Below are 17,100 nucleotides of genomic sequence, written 5' to 3'. Positions count from 1 at the left end.
ACCCGCATGCTTACAAGCTTTGACTTATGCTGCCGGAGCCTCCAGCTACTCTCCTTTACCTGGAACAGACCGGAACCTCGCTACTGATCCCGTATCTCGCTACCGGATCACTCCCTCACTACTGGACCCCTCTACTTACTAACCTTACTAGTGATAAGTACCCCACAGGGGAATCCTCCATAACTAACTTACACTATCTACTTCTGCACATTAAGGACTGTTACTATCTATGCATACTAATTCTATCATCTGCACTGTTACATAGATTGCTAGCTCTTGAGTCTACTACCATCTATCCTTGCACTGGGTTAGTCTATCCTGTATATGTCATCTGCTGTCCTTACCACCTGTTACCATACATGATTACTAACCTATCTGCATTCTACCTATTACCATCTACTACTCTCCTGAACATTACTAATCAAGTGCTTATCATTACTGTCACTGCTCACACCTGTCCCTTCAGCACATCACCTCCATACTGCCATATACATCCTATCACTCCAGGAACATCTTATTGAGTGTGTGTATATCTGTATTCTGAAGCAGACAGGCCCACAGTGATGAGTCTGGAGAGTTGGATCTGGTATTCCAACACATCTCTACATGACTACTGAGTGGAGATTCTGCAGCTGCAAATCCAGCTTACTATAAAAACGCAGGAGCGTTACACCAAGAGGGTCAAGGCTTAAAGCCTGAGCAGCGGTGCTGCTAGAGAGCCAGGTGGCTTTGGATTTTTCATTTACATTATTGCTGTGGAAAGCTGAAACCCCTGCATGGGCAACTGTTATGTTATTGGACTTGTGTTTCTTTATATTTTCCTTTAATAAAAGTGGGCCAGCAAGCCCTTAAACGGCACAACTGCGTGGACTAAGCTCACTGGTAGGCTCTGCACTCAAGCTAAACACCCTCAAATATTACAATATATATATATATATATAATATTGTAACATGGGGGACCATTAGCTCAGTGGTAGTGATGTCGCGAACATAAAATTCGCTGTTCGCGAACGGCGAACGCGAACATCGGCGAATTGTTCGCGAACCGGCGAACATTGCGAACCGCCATAGACTTTAATAGGCAGGCGAATTTTAAAACCCACAGGGACTCTTTCTGGCCACAATAGTAATGGAAAAGTTGTTTCAAGGGGACAAACACCTGGACTGTGGCATGCCGGAGAGGGATCACACAAAAAAAAGTTCTTAAAAATTTTAATTTTTTGATAGAGAGCCAATTATTGGAAAAATTAAAAAAAAATAAAAAATTTTAGGGTTAGGGTTATTTTTATGGCTAGGCTTAGAGGGTTAGGGTTAAGGTTAGAGGGTTAGGGTTAAGGTTAGAGGGTTAGGGTTAAGGTTAGAGGGTTAGGGTTATGGTTAGAGGGTTAGGGTTAGGTTTAGTGTTAGGGGCTAGGGTTAGGGTTACGGTGAGATAGTTAGTAGCCCTACCCCTACCCCTACCCCTCTAACTCTAACCCTAAGCACTAAAAATAACCCTAACCTTAGCCCTAACCTTAGCCCTGACCCTAGCCCTAGCCCTAACCCTAACCCTAGCCCTAACCCTGATTCTATTTTTTTTCTGGTTCTGGACATGCTACAGAGCTGAAACTTCACAGGTACACTTTTTAGACCCCCCCAGACAATAAATCCAAAGAATTTTTTTTTTTTTTTTTTTAAGTTTTTTCCAATAATTGGCTCTCTATCAAAAATTACAATTTTTAAGAACTTTTTTTGTGTGATTTAGTGTCTAGGGGTCTAAAAAGTGTACTTGTGAAGTTTCAGCTCTGTAGCATGTCCAGAACCAGAAAAAAAAGATAATTTTTCAGTAGAGCAGGGATGGTGGGAACCCCTTTTACACCTATATGATCTTTTTTTTCTGGTTCTGGACATGCTACATATATAATATAATATATATATATATATATATATATATATATATATATATATATATATATATATATATATATATATATATAATTAAAAAAATACTCAAATACCAGCCCTCAAAGGGGCTTTTGGGGACAATATATATATCTATCTATAGATAGATATATATATAGATATATATATATATATATATATATATATATATATCTCTATATATATATATATCCAAAAAAAACCTCAAATACCAGCCCTAGGAAGGGCTTTTTGGGGTGCTGTCCTTACAGCAGGAGTGTACCAAGAACACTGGCTAACAAGACCGGGAACTGTCCCCAGCTATAACAGCAGCAGCAGCACCAGCACTTTCCCTGCTCTCAGTAACACAGAAATGATCTAAGATGGATGCTGCCCTTGCTTATTTATAGGAGGTGGGAGGGTGTGGGAGGGAGGTATGCTGATTGGCCTGGAATGTGTCTGCTGACTGTGAGGTTCAGGGTCAAAGTTTGCCTCAATGATGATGTATAGGAGGCGGACCGAACATCGCATATGTTCGCCCGCAGCGGCGAACGCAAACTTGAGAAGTTCGCCGGGAACTGTTCGCCGGCGAACAGTTCTGTACATCTCTACTCAGTGGCAGATGCGTTTTTTCAGTGATTTACTGTAGTCAGGAACTATATTTTAAGGACATGGTAGCCCATTTTTATTGAAAGGCAAAAATAAACAGTTCATAACATAGGTTTTCCCATGCAGTCAATATATGACAAACAGAAAATGCTAGCCCACCTGGCTCTCTTGCTCTCAATCAGTTTCTCAGTAGCAGTACCTCTGCAATTTTTGCTGGTCCCCAGACCATAAACTCTGAAGCTGACAGCTTCACTGTGGCCTTGGTCCTCAGGCCATCTCCTGTCTCTTCAGACAACACACATGCACATGCAGCCTCTGACTTCTAGAAAGGATTGGAGTCCTCCTGACTCCCCATGAACAGACCTCCTGTCAGTTGGATGAAGCAGTCTCCAACTGAGAGCACTGAGGTATTCCTAAACCTTCATTATAAGGGCTGAGTGCACCTGAGCACACACCCAGCTGGTCCTCCACAAATCCCAGACAAAGGGTTGGAGATTCCATCCCTCCCAAGACACTATGGAATCTCCCAACTACAAAGCCCCATTCAGGTGTACCAAAACATGGAGAAAGCTGCAAAAGCAGTCTTCTCCACTCCACAGCTACACTCTGTAGTCCTGCACAGAGCCAATATGCACTTTGTCCTTTAAATTACTGATTTGATTTTATAGTGACAGCATCTCATCCTGTCACAATATATATATATATATATATATATATATATATATATATATATATATATATATATATATATATATATATATATACATATATGTGTGTGCGTGTGTGTCTGTGTAAATCCAGGAAGTGAACAGGCAGCAGCCTCATCTGGCCACAGTTAAAATGGCTGCCTTAGCGGAAGGAGATTTTTTGCAGCATATTTGGTAAGTACAGAATCACAGTATATATAAAATAATATGCAAAATGGTTGGAGGGAAGCTTCAGAATGGCGAATATGTTTTTATTACAAATTATGTGAGCAGACTGCAGTTCCTCTTTAACATTAGGGGACTTTGTTAACTTTTTTTTAATAATAAAGGACTTTTTCAAGGCGTCTGTTTTATTTTACTATTTACAATATGAGTAAAAAGGGGAACTATGTACAGTATCACTTACTCATCAATATGAGGATAATGTGCCTTGCAAGGAGGTTCAGGAAAGGCCAGTCAAGCTAAATGTCTGGATAATGGTCTTCTAGGAATTTCTAGTTTTCTAGTAATTTTTTTTTTTTTTTTTTATTCTTAAAGGAAAGTGCACATTTTAAAAAACAACCTGTCATGTTGCCCTTCAAACTGAATTAAAATACCCTCTCTTCACTTAAATGGTATTTTTTTTTTTATAGCCACATTTCCCCTATGGCAGTGCCCAGCCATCCATGTTATTTTTTAACAAAAACTTGCAAACTGGCCTTACCAAGAAAAAAAAACAAAAAAAAACAAAACAAGATACAGCTCCATGGACTTCAGAGGGGTTCACCAATTGCAAATTTCCTGCTGGCTTCACAGATCCTCCCACAAATCGGATCTAGGCCAATTCACTCATTACTACAGGGAACTTTTAGGTTGTAGTGGCTAAAGCAATGAACTAGCCCTTTCATAGTAGGGGCAGATTTATGTGGGTTAAAGTGTTGCTATGATGCATTGATTGGTAGACATTGTTAAAGGTGGGCATTCCTAAAGAAAATGGTTTGTTGTATCACATTGTTGCACATCTTTTAGCATCACAACATGACATCTCGGAGCTGGAAAGCAAGTTGGTGCTGAAAAATTTCCCTCTACCAGATGCTGCAGGTCTGAACAGGGGGCAAGCATTTATATTATGTCCATTAGGTGTTACTGACTATGGGCCACAGTCCAAGGTATTTAATTTGTACAGGACTATTCCAGCACGGTTCTCCTCTGGCCATAAATGTGAAATAGATTACTTTCAAGCCCAACTCTGGGAAACTGTAAATTTTTCCTTTGCGGTGGGGGCTGCGCTGCACTGCAAGGGATAGCTGCTTTTTTAGATCTATGGGACAAAAAAAGCAGATTTTCATTTATATTTACTGATTTTCCACTTTTCTACGCTGCTAGACTGTTCCTGATAGCATTTTCTCCCCTGCCCTGCATGGGTCTAAGGTCTTGTCATCAAGACCAATGCAGAGTCCATAGCCCTGAAATGGATGTGAGGATGCTGATGGACAGTTCACAGCTGGAGTGTGGGGGAATGCAATAGTTTAAACAGCCATCACTATGCTTGCTGCAACCGACTGTTACTGTTTTAGAGAATGGATCACTTTTTTATGTGTTAAAGATGGACTAGATGAAAAAACACACCACAAGATGTAAAACAAATATAAACTTGGAAAACTTGAAAGCTTGCTGCCATATTTTTTTTTCGTACTGGCATCACTGGAAACCCTAGTAAATGTTTTCACAGATAGAAATAAAAACTTAACAGATTTTTTAATTTTCCCTGGTCTATCCAATACTAGAAACAATTTAATTAAAGTTAAGACTTTAATTCAGAATTTTTTACCTGTGTAAGTTGTTGGATATAGGCAAAAGATTCTCATTGTGAAAAATGTACATCCATAGGGATTTTAAACAGTCATCTACGTTTTCATCTACAAGAAGATCCAGGTTGGCATTGCAGTCAAGGACAGACAGAATTTGGGATAGAAGTGGAGTCACAACTGTCTGAACACGTTTCCAGAGAGTTTGCCTATGTATATAATAAAATTATCATTACATTTGATATTGTGCCATACAGATTCTTGACATATTCTTTACAATAGATTATATCCCAAAACATTGTTAATGATCAAATTAGACCACAGTATGATTTATTGACTAATTTAGCAGTGATCTACATGTGTGCAGAGAGCATCTGAGCTTCATTTGAAACTGGTTTTGTTTGTCACATATCGAGCAGAGCTGCGCTGATCCATCTTGTAAGGTTTATAGATACTGAAAGGATAGACATCAAAAGGCAAAATGCACTTTTACTCACCTTTTATGATCTGCACACCAATTAAACTACACAGTGCTAAAACCTACCTAATGTCTGTGTAAGTGAACTTTAAGCAATGGTTTGATTTTTGTTGTACCTAAATGTTCCAGCTTCGTGCAGGGCATCTTGATTTGCAGCCTCTCGTACAACCCACTCTGCAGCTTGATACATGTTTTCTTCCTGCACCTTCAACATACCATGCAGGCGACGCTTCAGCATTTGCAAGAAATTACCTGCAGGAAAGAGTAAGCAAACATGAATAATGAGCCTATACAGTATAAAAAAAGGATGAACCTGCTCATAGCAGCTCATCAAGTTTATTGTTTCTTCTTTAGAAAAACTAAAATAATCAGGTTCTACTTTTATTCTCTATAACAGTGGTCTCCAAACTGTGGCCCTTTGCATGCCTTTATTTGGCCCTTGGGGCACTATTAAACCAACTGACACCAATGATAGGGCATCATTCCCCCTAATGACACCATCAATGGGGCACTATACTTCCCATTGATACCAACAATAGGGCACTATTCCTCCCATTAAAACCAATGATAGGGAATTTTCTAGTCCCACTGGCCACAGTCCGCCCCCCTAAAGCCTGAAGGATAGGAAATTTACCTTTTGCTTCGAAATTTTGGAGACCCCTGCACTATAACTAAAGAAATCACACCCTTATATATATGGTTGGGACACTCACCTTTGAAAAGAAGCAGCACTAAGGCAGACACAACAGTCATGTATGTCTACAGCAGCACTGAGAACGATGCCACAGGGTACTGCCTGTAAATGCTCATATTTGAGAGAGAAGTCTGACTACTGGTTGAGCTAGCATTCAGCATGTCCTCATATCAAACATTTGTGATATCCCATTGGCCATATGGGGATCATTTGAGAAAAAATGAAAATGGCATATGAGAAAGCTCAGGTGGCCTCAGACATCTGAGGTCAGTAAAATAAAAGAAACTTTGATCTGAGAATCAGGGTACAGGACCTGCAACCAGGTGATTGAGTACTGGTGAGGAATCTGGGTGTCCCGGGGAAGCTTAAGCTAGCTGACTGATGAAAATCCTTATCTGTAAGCAGTTACCCAGATTGCCAGTATATCAGATTCACCTAGAAGAAAGAACCAGGCTGTCATGGGTCTGCAACCTAAGGGGTTAACTTAGTGCAGAGTCTGCAGACTAATTGCAGTGATTGGCAACAGGCTGCTCTATTTAAACTCCTCAGAAGCATTATGTTTTTGCTGTCTGATAAGCAGCTTCCTGTGACCCCTGCTCCTGTTTACCTGCTTCTGTGATTGATCTCCTGTTTGACCCGGCTTGACTTTGGACTTCCCTTGCTTTCCGCCTGCACCTGACCTCGGCTCCCTTCTGACCTTGAATCTGCATGCTCCTTTGGATTCCACGCCGCCCACCTGTTGTTGACCTGGCCTGTGAACTGATCCGTTTGCCTGTGAGCCCCCAGAGTGAGTGTGGACTCGGGTGTTCCGTCCTTCTGCCTGCCTGCTGTTGGGATCCTCCTACCTGCTGGTTGTCTCCCTTTAAAGCATCTGGGACCTTGGAGCTGCCCGTCCAACAGCTGACCCGCCAGGCCCTCATACCATTCTGCTCTCCCATGCCACCTGTCTGCTCTCCCAGGGGCCACGAGTCAGATACGTAAGGGAGGCTTTCCTCTGCACTATCGGGCTCATCAGTCAGGTACGTGAGAAGTTGACACAGGCCATTGAAGATCTGACACTGTAACCACCTCTTGCCACTAGCATAAGCAGTTCATGTACTCAGCAACAAGATTTGTGGCCCACTCAGGCTCCAAGGCCACATCCAGTGACTAGATCACAGTCTTTGCCACCAGACGCAGATGAGGGGGTGAGCAGTGAGGAGGAAAATATCAGCAAAGACTGGTTCTGGCTGCCTACACTCCCAGATGCCATCTCCTCCCTTTTCCCTGGCAAAGCCGATACAGGAACTCTCAGACCCAAGGCTCCAGAATTTATACCTCAATGTCACCCACTGGAAAATCAAGAAGACCCTCCAGCTACCCAGAGTGCAAAGGACACAGAGGTTTTTTAACCACCTATAGAACCAGAAGGAGAATCATCTGGCGAAGGGCCATCCTAACTGAAAGAGCAAAGAGTAAAACAGACATTTTAGCCCCCAAAAGACTGGTTTATGACACATTAGGTGAGAGTTCTGAAGAGGCCAGGGAGACCAGGTGATTGGTTAGAGAGAGAGAAATTTAGGATACTGTGCTGCAGTTGCTCTCTGTGTTCCCACTAGACTATCATTCTGAATTAGTTAACACTAGATCACCTCCACCCAGCAGGGGGAGTTAACAAGTAGAAGTGGAGTGTTGTGCCAGCAAGACAAAAGCTTGTAATTCACTTCTGACAGTTCTGTAGAAATAGACGTTGTATACAATTTTTATACCAGCCTGCCACTTCTTCATTATCTTTATCTGCAGCAAACTGTAGTTTCTGGCACAGTGCGACCAAACCACAAGGGCTTCCCACAAACATTGGTCACCACAAAGCTGAAAAGGGGGAGGGAGTCAGTAAGTTTGCACAATTAAGAAATTGTTGCCTTTAAATGAAAGGATAAGCGGGGTGTGTATGTCCTTTCTTCCATCCACGAGGACACCTCATTGGAAATCCAAGGAAGGCACGCTCTGTCCCAAAATCGAATTGCATACATGACTGCAATCAATTAATGGGAAGTGTAGATTTAAACTACTGTAGCACCCTACAGGTAGGTGCTAGGTAAATGTATAGAGGGCCATGTCTGCTTAACAGCAGGGCTGAGATTTATTTAGTCAGGGTGTCAGGGCTTCTAGATGTGCCTGCTGAAGGGAGAAGTATCCCCACTGGCTCCTGTGAGAGGCTTCTAATAGAGCAGTGTGGGAAGCCCAATCAGAGGACACATCCCAGCTTGTAACTACCCCAGAAGGCAGATTATGCTGCTACGGATTCTGGGAGTGGGTATAAGTTGGGGGGAAGTGCGTGGCACAAGGTCTTTGGCAGGAGCAGAGTCCCAGGAAGGAGAGTGCAGCTGTCTCTCCTCCTGTCTGAGGAAGGCGGATGTCTCAGGGTGTCCCCTGAGAGTCCAGAATGTGCTGAGTTGAGCACGGGGGTGATCCGGTGTGCCGAGAACCTGCGGAGAGAGAGAGAGGGGTCCAGTCCCAGGAAATCCTACACAGGTCGTGAGTACTGCGGATTGCCCCTGGGGGTCTGCCTGAAGTTAGAGGGGACCACTCCGGGAGAGGTTCTGGGGATCCAGTGTCAGCCAGCTGGTAAAGGGGGGTACCTAGCTAGAGGCCCCCGAAGTTGTAAAGGGGGTACATAGTTGGTGGACCCTGAAGAGTGCAAGGTAAAAGGGGGCACCTGCAATCTGGGCCCTGAAGTATACAGAGTGTGCCAGTTACAGTGACAGTTACACAGAGTTCTGCAATGTACTACCTCAAGCTGTGCCAGGCGGGGGAAAGTATTCAGTGACTTTCACAGTACAACAGTGTCAGAAGTTCTACAGTTCACAGTCTTGGATCTACTGGACTATATGTCGGGGATTCAACAGCACTACTTCTGTTATACAGAGTGTTCTCAAAGTCAGTGAGCGTTGGCTGGCGCCGGCTGGCGTCAAGGAAGCGCCAACTGCCATTTTTTGGATAGAAGTCCCAATTGTAATTAGTTTAAGCCGCAAGGAGTATCCCACTATTCCCTTCTCCTATCCCCTTCATTTCAATAAAACTACAAACAAAGATGCCGAAGTTGTCATTACTTCAGTTGTCACACCCAGGGACTCAGCTCATATTAGCTGGAAAGGATTCCGGTACTAATAGCAGACCCACATCAGGCCATAGGCCTGGAAACCTTGCTACACTACTAAATAATGATGCCCTATCTAGAAACCAAAAGACATGTTCGTTGATACAAAAAACTGTCCATCTACCTGTTTCAATTGGCCATGTACAACTCCTATGTTGTTTACAGGGCCACAGGAAGACCTTGCTCCTTCCTAAAAAATCTAAAAGAGGTTTAACAGTCCTTATTTACTAGGAAGGCCCTGCACCTGAAAACTATCATTTTGAGGCAGTCAGCAGGGCTCATCCATATAATTACACCATCAGTCTGCTACACACTCTCTTATACAAGTTATGTTCTCCTTTCTGTTTTTAACCAGTTGTTTTAGTAATTTTTATTGGTAAATGTTCTCATGCTTTTTTTTAATTTTATATACTGCATCCAGGCAGCTGCAACACAGCCCCCCCTCCCCCTCCACCCCTCATTATGTACTATTACCCTTGATTCCCCTGTGGCCCCCACTGGCTGTATATCCTGTGAACGGTGGGCGGGGCCGGAGAGCTGGCTCCGCCCCCCACCACTGCCTTAAAGCCTGAGTGAGGATGGCCATCCAGGAGGCCTGAGGAAGGAGCATGCATGCTCCGAACGCACGCCATTGATATCCACTGACCCTGCACTGGCTCTCGGTGTCCCTGGCAACATCTGGCTCTTCTCCCTGCTCATGGACCCGAAGCACCAAAATCCACCGGTGCTGCCGGCAATGTGACACTCCGAGGCTACCATGCCACTCCCCACACGGACCTGTAGAATGTTATCCACTACATGCTCCTGATTTCCTACCTGTTTGTAAGTGCATGATATTAAAGTGTAAAACTGACTTTTAAACTCTACACTTAGATCAGCACTGCTCTTGTATCTGCTTTTTCCTTACAGAGCCCTTCCTACTCTGACGAGCTGGCTGATACTTCTATATAGATTCTGTATTCACTACACCTACTGGACTTATGTGAACGGTCCATATCATACCGGATCCCCTACACGGGCATCCCTAATAGCCCCCTTTACTTACCCTCCCCTAACCGCAGCACTTTATGCCACTTTAGACCTTTACAGTACTTTCCATACTAACTCTTTCAGGGTGCATGAGAGACACTTCCCTGACTTTATCCCTTCTACTGAATAGGCCCAAGACCATCCCAAAAATTTTGTGTTTGCACCAAAGATGGAGTAAGGCGTGACACACTTTACCATTAGAGAGTTTGGAATTTGTCACCTATCCTCGTATTAGGGTTGGTTAATTATGTAGTGTCACCATCAATTTTATTGAAAAGTATTGTGCTTAAATCAGGTGTGTAGGTTTTAGCGCCTCACAAAAACCTACACACTTTACCATTGTCTACAGTGTCCCTCACATTCTGGCCTCTGCATAATAGACTGCTTCTATTGCTACCATACCTCACTAAGATTTTAGTTACAGCATGGTGAAGGTGTTTATACTATGCCTGACTACCTGAATTTTGCCAGTCGCTGATGTCCTGTGCATCGACCATTTTCCTGATTTCTCAACCACATTTCTGCCTGCTGCCTGGAGTGACCCTTTGCCTGTATAACAACAATGCATCTGCCTGCCAACTGAACTGACCCTGAACTGTTAAACCACCATATTTCTGCCTGCCACCTGGACCGATCTTTTGCCTGCATATTAGCTACATTTCTGCCTGCTGCCCAAACTGACCTCGGCCTGTTAATTGACCATATTTTTTGAACTACACTGCTCTTTTGCCTGCTGTGACAGTGCAAAGTCCTGCCACTGTATTAGTAGGTTTAAAGATAGCACAGGGTTCTAAGGTTTGCAGAGTGAGGGGCTCTAGAGTATTGTTTCAGAACAGAGAAAACTAAGCTTTTTCTCCTGGGTTTTGTTATTTCCAGAGCATGGTCTCTACCTGCTGCCTGAACTGATTCTGGCCTGTTAAATGACCACATTTCTGCCTGCTGCCTTAACCAATCCTTTACTTGCATACTGACCACATCTCTGTCTTTTGCCTGAACTGACACCCAGCCTGTTAATCAACCACATTTCTGGTTGCCACCTGGACTGATCCTTTGCTTGCATACTGACCAAATCTCTGCCTGTTGCCTGCACTAACCCCGGTCTATTAATTGACCATGTTTTTTCTTGCCGACTGGACCATTCCTTTTGCTATGTTCTGACCACGTCTCTGCCTGGCATAAGTAATTACCCAGCTACATGTCCCACTGCCTACATTCCTGCGAGACACCAGTCCCACCCTTCCTCTGCAGACAATGCACGACTGAAACCACAGGTACTCTTTTGTTTACACTTTCTTCAGCCTCCTATACTTCCTGGCCAGTGAAGGAGAGCATCATCCCTGGCACAGCAAACCTGGCTTAAAGGAAAAAAGTACATTAGACCTAATGAATATTGGGTATAACTCTAGGGTGAGAGTTTTGGTAAGGCGGTGATGGGCACAGCAAAGTGAGAAGTTGAGACATGCACAGATATGTTTAAAAGAAGATTACAACTTTTTTTGGCACAAATAAATGGAAAATATTAATGGACATGGATTGTTATTATTGAGAGACTTTTCTTTTTCTTTTTTTGGTGTACATGATTGGGAACTATTATCACTGCTTAACATTTTTCCATGCATATTTTGAATATAAGAAATATATGTTTTATGGTTGCATATACATTTTGAGAGACTGTTGGTTTAAATTTTAATATAATGTTGCGAGACACTGTGGAACATTGAACCAATAGGCCCAGTTTACACTGGTGTGACATGGAATCCAACATGTGAGAGTACAAGTCGCATGACATGTCAAAATTAATGTTTCCCTATGAGAGCAGTCCTAAAGTGGTTTTAAAGGCAGAAGGTTTTTTTTTTTTTTTTATCTCAATGCATTCTATGGATTAAGATAAAAAAAACCTTGTGTGTGCCCCCCCCCCCCCCCAATACTTCCTTAAGCCCTGTCTCAATCTAGCGATGTACACGAGTGCCTCGGCCATCCAGGACTCTCCCTCCTGATTGGCTGAAAAACAGCAGCAGATGCCATTGGCTCCTGCTGCTGTCAATCAAACTAAGTTAGCTAATGAGGAGAGAGAGGGGTGGGCTGAATCACTGCTCCATGTCTAAATAGACACACAGAGCTGTGACTTGGCTCGGGTGCACCCAGAACAAGTTTCTTGCTCTGGGGGCACTTGACAGAAGGGAGGGGCCAGGAGCGCAGACGGGGACCCGAGAAGAGGTGGATTTGGGCTGCTCTGTGCAAAACCACTGCACAGGAGGAGGTAAATATAACATGTTTGTTATTATATAAAAAAACAAGACTTTAGTAGCACTTTAACTGATCCGATACAAGTTGCTCCAACTTTAGAAAAGGTTCCTGCACTACTTTGGTTCAACTTTGCTACAACTTCAATGCCATAGAGTGTAAAAAGTCACATTAAGTTGGACCAAAGTTGGACTAAAGTTGCAGGGCAAAGTTGGATCAGAAGCCATGCAAATTTCATGTCGGATCAGTGTGAACCTGGGCTTACAGTACTATGTTTTCTATACAGTTTTGGTTGATTTTTGTGATACACAAGATGCAATGTTGGGTATGGGTACATAATCAGTCCAAACATTGTAAAGGTCTTTCACATGTGGTATCCCCACACTCAGAAGGAGTAGCAGAATGACTCTGCTGTGTATGAGAAATAACTTGGTAAAATGACACTTTTGTAAAAAAATATTTATTTACTTTCATAATTTTCCAAAGAACTGTGACAAAAAATGACAACTTCAAAAAACTTACCTTGCCTTTTACTAAATACTTTGGACTGTCTACTTTGCAAAAATAGGTCATTTTGGGGGTATTTTTACTTTCCTGGCTTTTTAGGTCCTCAAGAAATGAGATATACAATGATTTGACTTATTTTTTTCCAAAGAAATGTAGCAGAAAATATTTTGGCCTAAATGTATGAAGAACGATTATTTATTTGCAAAGTTGTAAAACAGAAACAGAAATATTTTGGTCCTTTTGCTGTATATAGGAAAAGATGAAAAAACCTAGTAGCAATTAAATACTACAAAAAGAAAGCTCCATCTGTCCCAAAAAAAGTGATATGAAATTAATTTGTGTACAGTGTTGCAGGACTGAGTAAATGTCATTCAAAATCTGACAGCACCGAAATCTGAAAAATAGCCTGGCAAATTTCGGGACAGTCTGGTTCCGAAGTGATTAATTAGGTTTTTAAAGTAGTTGCTGAAAGCAGTGCATATGGATAAAGCTTAATTCTAGCACACGAGAGAGAACCCTACACATCTATGTAACTGCATAACCTATATGTCCTTTCCTGGGGATAGCTCTATGATGTAAAGATAATGAACAATGTACAGAACAACCTATTTAAATCACTCAAACTTAGGGGCGAAGCCTGGCCGCGAACTGATATGGCTGCCTAATGCACTCGTTCTGCTCGCTTGGGAGAAAAAACACGATTAACAGCTGCACCCGCCATCACACACAGCACCATCCTGCTCCCCTTTGATTAGGAATAAGCAAGGATGTCCTGCAAGAGAAACACTAAGCCGCCAGGGCCCCGCCAGCTCACTGAGTTCTTCAGTGGCTTGCAATCGCACAGCTCCCAAAATGGAGATGGGGACAGAGGCAGAGCAGCCTCTTATGCTTCCCCACCATGCTCTGCTCAGGAGGACTCCTGACACATGGAATGCTCCAGCCCTAAAGGCTCAGGAGGTAAAGATAGACACAAGAGAGCAGCTTTATCGCACTTCTATTCTCCAAGTCACACGGAGCTGGTAAGAAACAAATCTTTACAGTTCTATACATCTGAGGAGGAGGGGGATGATGATGATGATAGAGGGGAGATTGCAGATTCCCTAGCAGATCTGCCTGCATCTGACAATGCAGTTTCAGAGCACACAATGAAGCAGATGCTCATGACCCTGCAAAAAGACAGACAATAAGATCTATATAGATTAATCTCCCATATCCAAACGCAGGTAGATGATTTGGGGGACTCACTGGTTTCACAGATGCCTACAATGAATTCGTGGATGCACACAAAGAGCAGACTGAGCTTCAACCCATACAGATCAGACTTGCAGATCTTGAAGATCGATCCATAGAAACAAATATGCTATCTAAAAATATGCTGGCTCCCAGAGTCAGTGGCACCTCAAGAGTAGGGTTGAGCGAACACGGACTGTATTATTCGTGTTCGTACCGAATAATTGGATTTTTGTTACCCGAACACGGACCCGAAAACTTTACTGTATGTTTGGGTAAAAATCCGTGTTCAGTCATTTTATTTCCGGGTTTTGTATGCATTGGTGCACTTTTCATGGCGGGCTTTCAACAGCCAATCAACAAGCGTTTAACTGGTGTGCCTTAAGCCATCCCAGCCATGCCTACAAATGTATTAGTAGCTGTGATTGGCCATCTGAAGCATGTGACCAAGTCTTTATAAGTCCGAGACGGAGCGCCGCTGCGTCAGTTTTGCTGTGTTAGCTCAGGGACAGAGCACACATCATACGTGCTGGCTGCTGATTAGGGACAGACAGGCAAAAACCATTTGTGTCCAGATAGAATTGAGGGACAGGTCGGAGTGTCTTTGGCAGGGCGAGTTGTAGGGCATTTTAGGGAGAGGCTGCTGATTTTTAGGGTCAGTTTTCTACAATCGATTTTGCAGTGACCGATCTTATCAATCCTTTTAGGGAGAGGCTGCTGATTTTTAGGGTCAGACAGTGTGTTCTACAATCGATATTGCTGTGTGGGGGGGGGGGGTTTGCAGTGACCAATCTTATCAATCCTTTTAGGGAGAGGCTGGAGATAGGCAGGTGTCAGTGGTTCACATCGATTTTGCTGTGTGTGGGGTGCAGTGAACACAATCTTTTTTGCCCAATGAGGAGGAGGGAGAAAAGTCTTTTTCTATCAGTCACTGTGTGCAGCGTTTTTCCTTCAGCTGTGCTGTGCTGACTCTGATCACTGCTGTGTTCAGTGTTCACATGTGCTATTATTGAGTGGTTTCAAAAATCATACACTTTTTTCTATTCCACTATTCAATATACAGCCTTGGGTTAAAAAAATTAAATTGTGGCCTGCAGCAGAGCTGAATGATATAAGACACTGCTGTTCACATGTGTTATTGATAAATCACACCAATTTTATATCATATTTTCTATCCCGCTATTCAATAAAAACCCTTGGGTATAAACAATTAAATTGCGGGATAGTCTGTGTTGGTACGTGTGAGATACACCTTTCCAATTTTTGGGGTTCATCTCATACTTCTGAAGATTTGAGGGTGCTGCCTGTTCCGTACTCCTCCTACTCCTCATCCTGCCTTTTAGGGGTACAAAAAAATAGTAATTGGGGCCTAGTCTGGTTGTGTACGTGTGAGATACATACACTTTTTTTGATCATATTTTCTATTCCGCTATTCAATAAAAACCTTTGGGTATAAACAATTAAATTGCGGGATAGTCTGTGTTGGTACGTGTGAGATACACCTTTCCAATTTTTGGGGTTCATCTCATACTTCTGAAGATTTGAGGGTGCTGCCTGTTCCAAACTCCTCCTACTCCTCATCCTGCCTTTTAGGGGTACAAAAAATAGTAATTGGGGCCTAGTCTGGTTGTGTACGTGTGAGATACATACACTTTTTTTGATCATATTTTCTATTCCGCTATTCAATAAAAACCTTTGGGTATAAACAATTAAATTGCGGGATAGTCTGTGTTGGTACGTGTGAGATACACCTTTCCAATGTTTGGGGTTCATCTCATACTTCTGAAGATTTGAGGGTGCTGCCTGTCCCGTACTCCTCCTACTCCTCATCCTGCCTTTTAGGGGTACAAAAAATAGTAATTGGGGCCTAGTCTGGTTGTGTACGTGTGAGATACATACACTTTTTTTGATCATATTTTCTATTCCGCTATTCAATAAAAACCTTTGGGTATAAACAATTAAATTGCGGGATAGTCTGTGTTGGTACGTGTAAGATACACCTTTCCAATTTTTGGGGTTCATCTCATACTTCTGAAGATTTGAGGGTGCTGCCTGTTCCGTACTCCTCCTACTCCTCATCCTGCCTTTAGGGGTACAAAAAATAGTAATTGGGGCCTAGTCTGGTTGTGTACGTGTGAGATACATACACTTTTTTGATCATATTTTCTATTCCGCTATTCAATAAAATCCTTTGGGTATAAACAATTAAATTGCGGGATAGTCTGTGTTGGTACGTGTAAGATACACCTTTCCAATTTTTGGGTTTCATCTCATACTTGTGAAGATTTGAGGGTGCTGCCTGTTCCGTACTCCTCCTACTCCTCATCCTGCCTTTAGGGGTACAAAAAATAGTAATTGGGGCCTAGTCTGGTTGTGTACGTGTGAGATACATTCACTTTTTTTGATCATATTTTCTATTCCGCTATTCAATAAAAACCTTTGGGTATAAACAATTAAATTGCGGATAGTCTGTGTTGGTACATGTGAGATACACCTTTCCAATTTTTGGGGTTCATCTCATACTTCTGAAGATTTGAGGGTGTTGCCTGTTCCAAACTCCTCCTACTCCTCATCCTGCCTTTTAGGGGTACAAAAAATAGTAATTGGGGCCTAGTCTGGTTGTGTACGTGTGAGATACATACACTTTTTTTGATCATATTTTCTATTCCGCTATTCAATAAAAACCTTTGGGTATAAACAATTAAATTGCGGGATAGTCTGTGTTGGTACGTGTGAGATACACCTTTCCAATTTTTGGGGTTCATCTCATACTTCTG

At 42.6% G+C, this 17,100-nt stretch overlaps 1 protein-coding gene across 1 annotated transcript in view; it reads right to left on the bottom strand.

The window, feature by feature from the left end:
- The window catches only part of LOC309552694 (E3 ubiquitin-protein ligase RNF213-like), a gene marked incomplete at its 5' end in the record, with an annotated part of 1,269,694 nt that overhangs the window by 305,782 nt on the left and 946,812 nt on the right, over positions 1-17,100 (bottom strand). The window contains 2 exons of the mRNA XM_082253620.1: positions 5,026-5,211; positions 5,597-5,732. Of these exons, the coding sequence (XP_082109746.1) occupies positions 5,026-5,211; positions 5,597-5,732 (322 nt within the window). The remainder of the gene's footprint in view (positions 1-5,025; positions 5,212-5,596; positions 5,733-17,100) is intronic.

The sequence above is a fragment of the Pelophylax lessonae genome, assembly GCF_965119305.1.
Source record: "Pelophylax lessonae genome assembly, chromosome: 4".
Classification (NCBI taxonomy): domain Eukaryota; kingdom Metazoa; phylum Chordata; class Amphibia; order Anura; family Ranidae; genus Pelophylax; species Pelophylax lessonae.
Note: the sequence above shows the minus strand (reverse complement) of the source record. Positions and strands in the feature narration are given on the sequence as shown.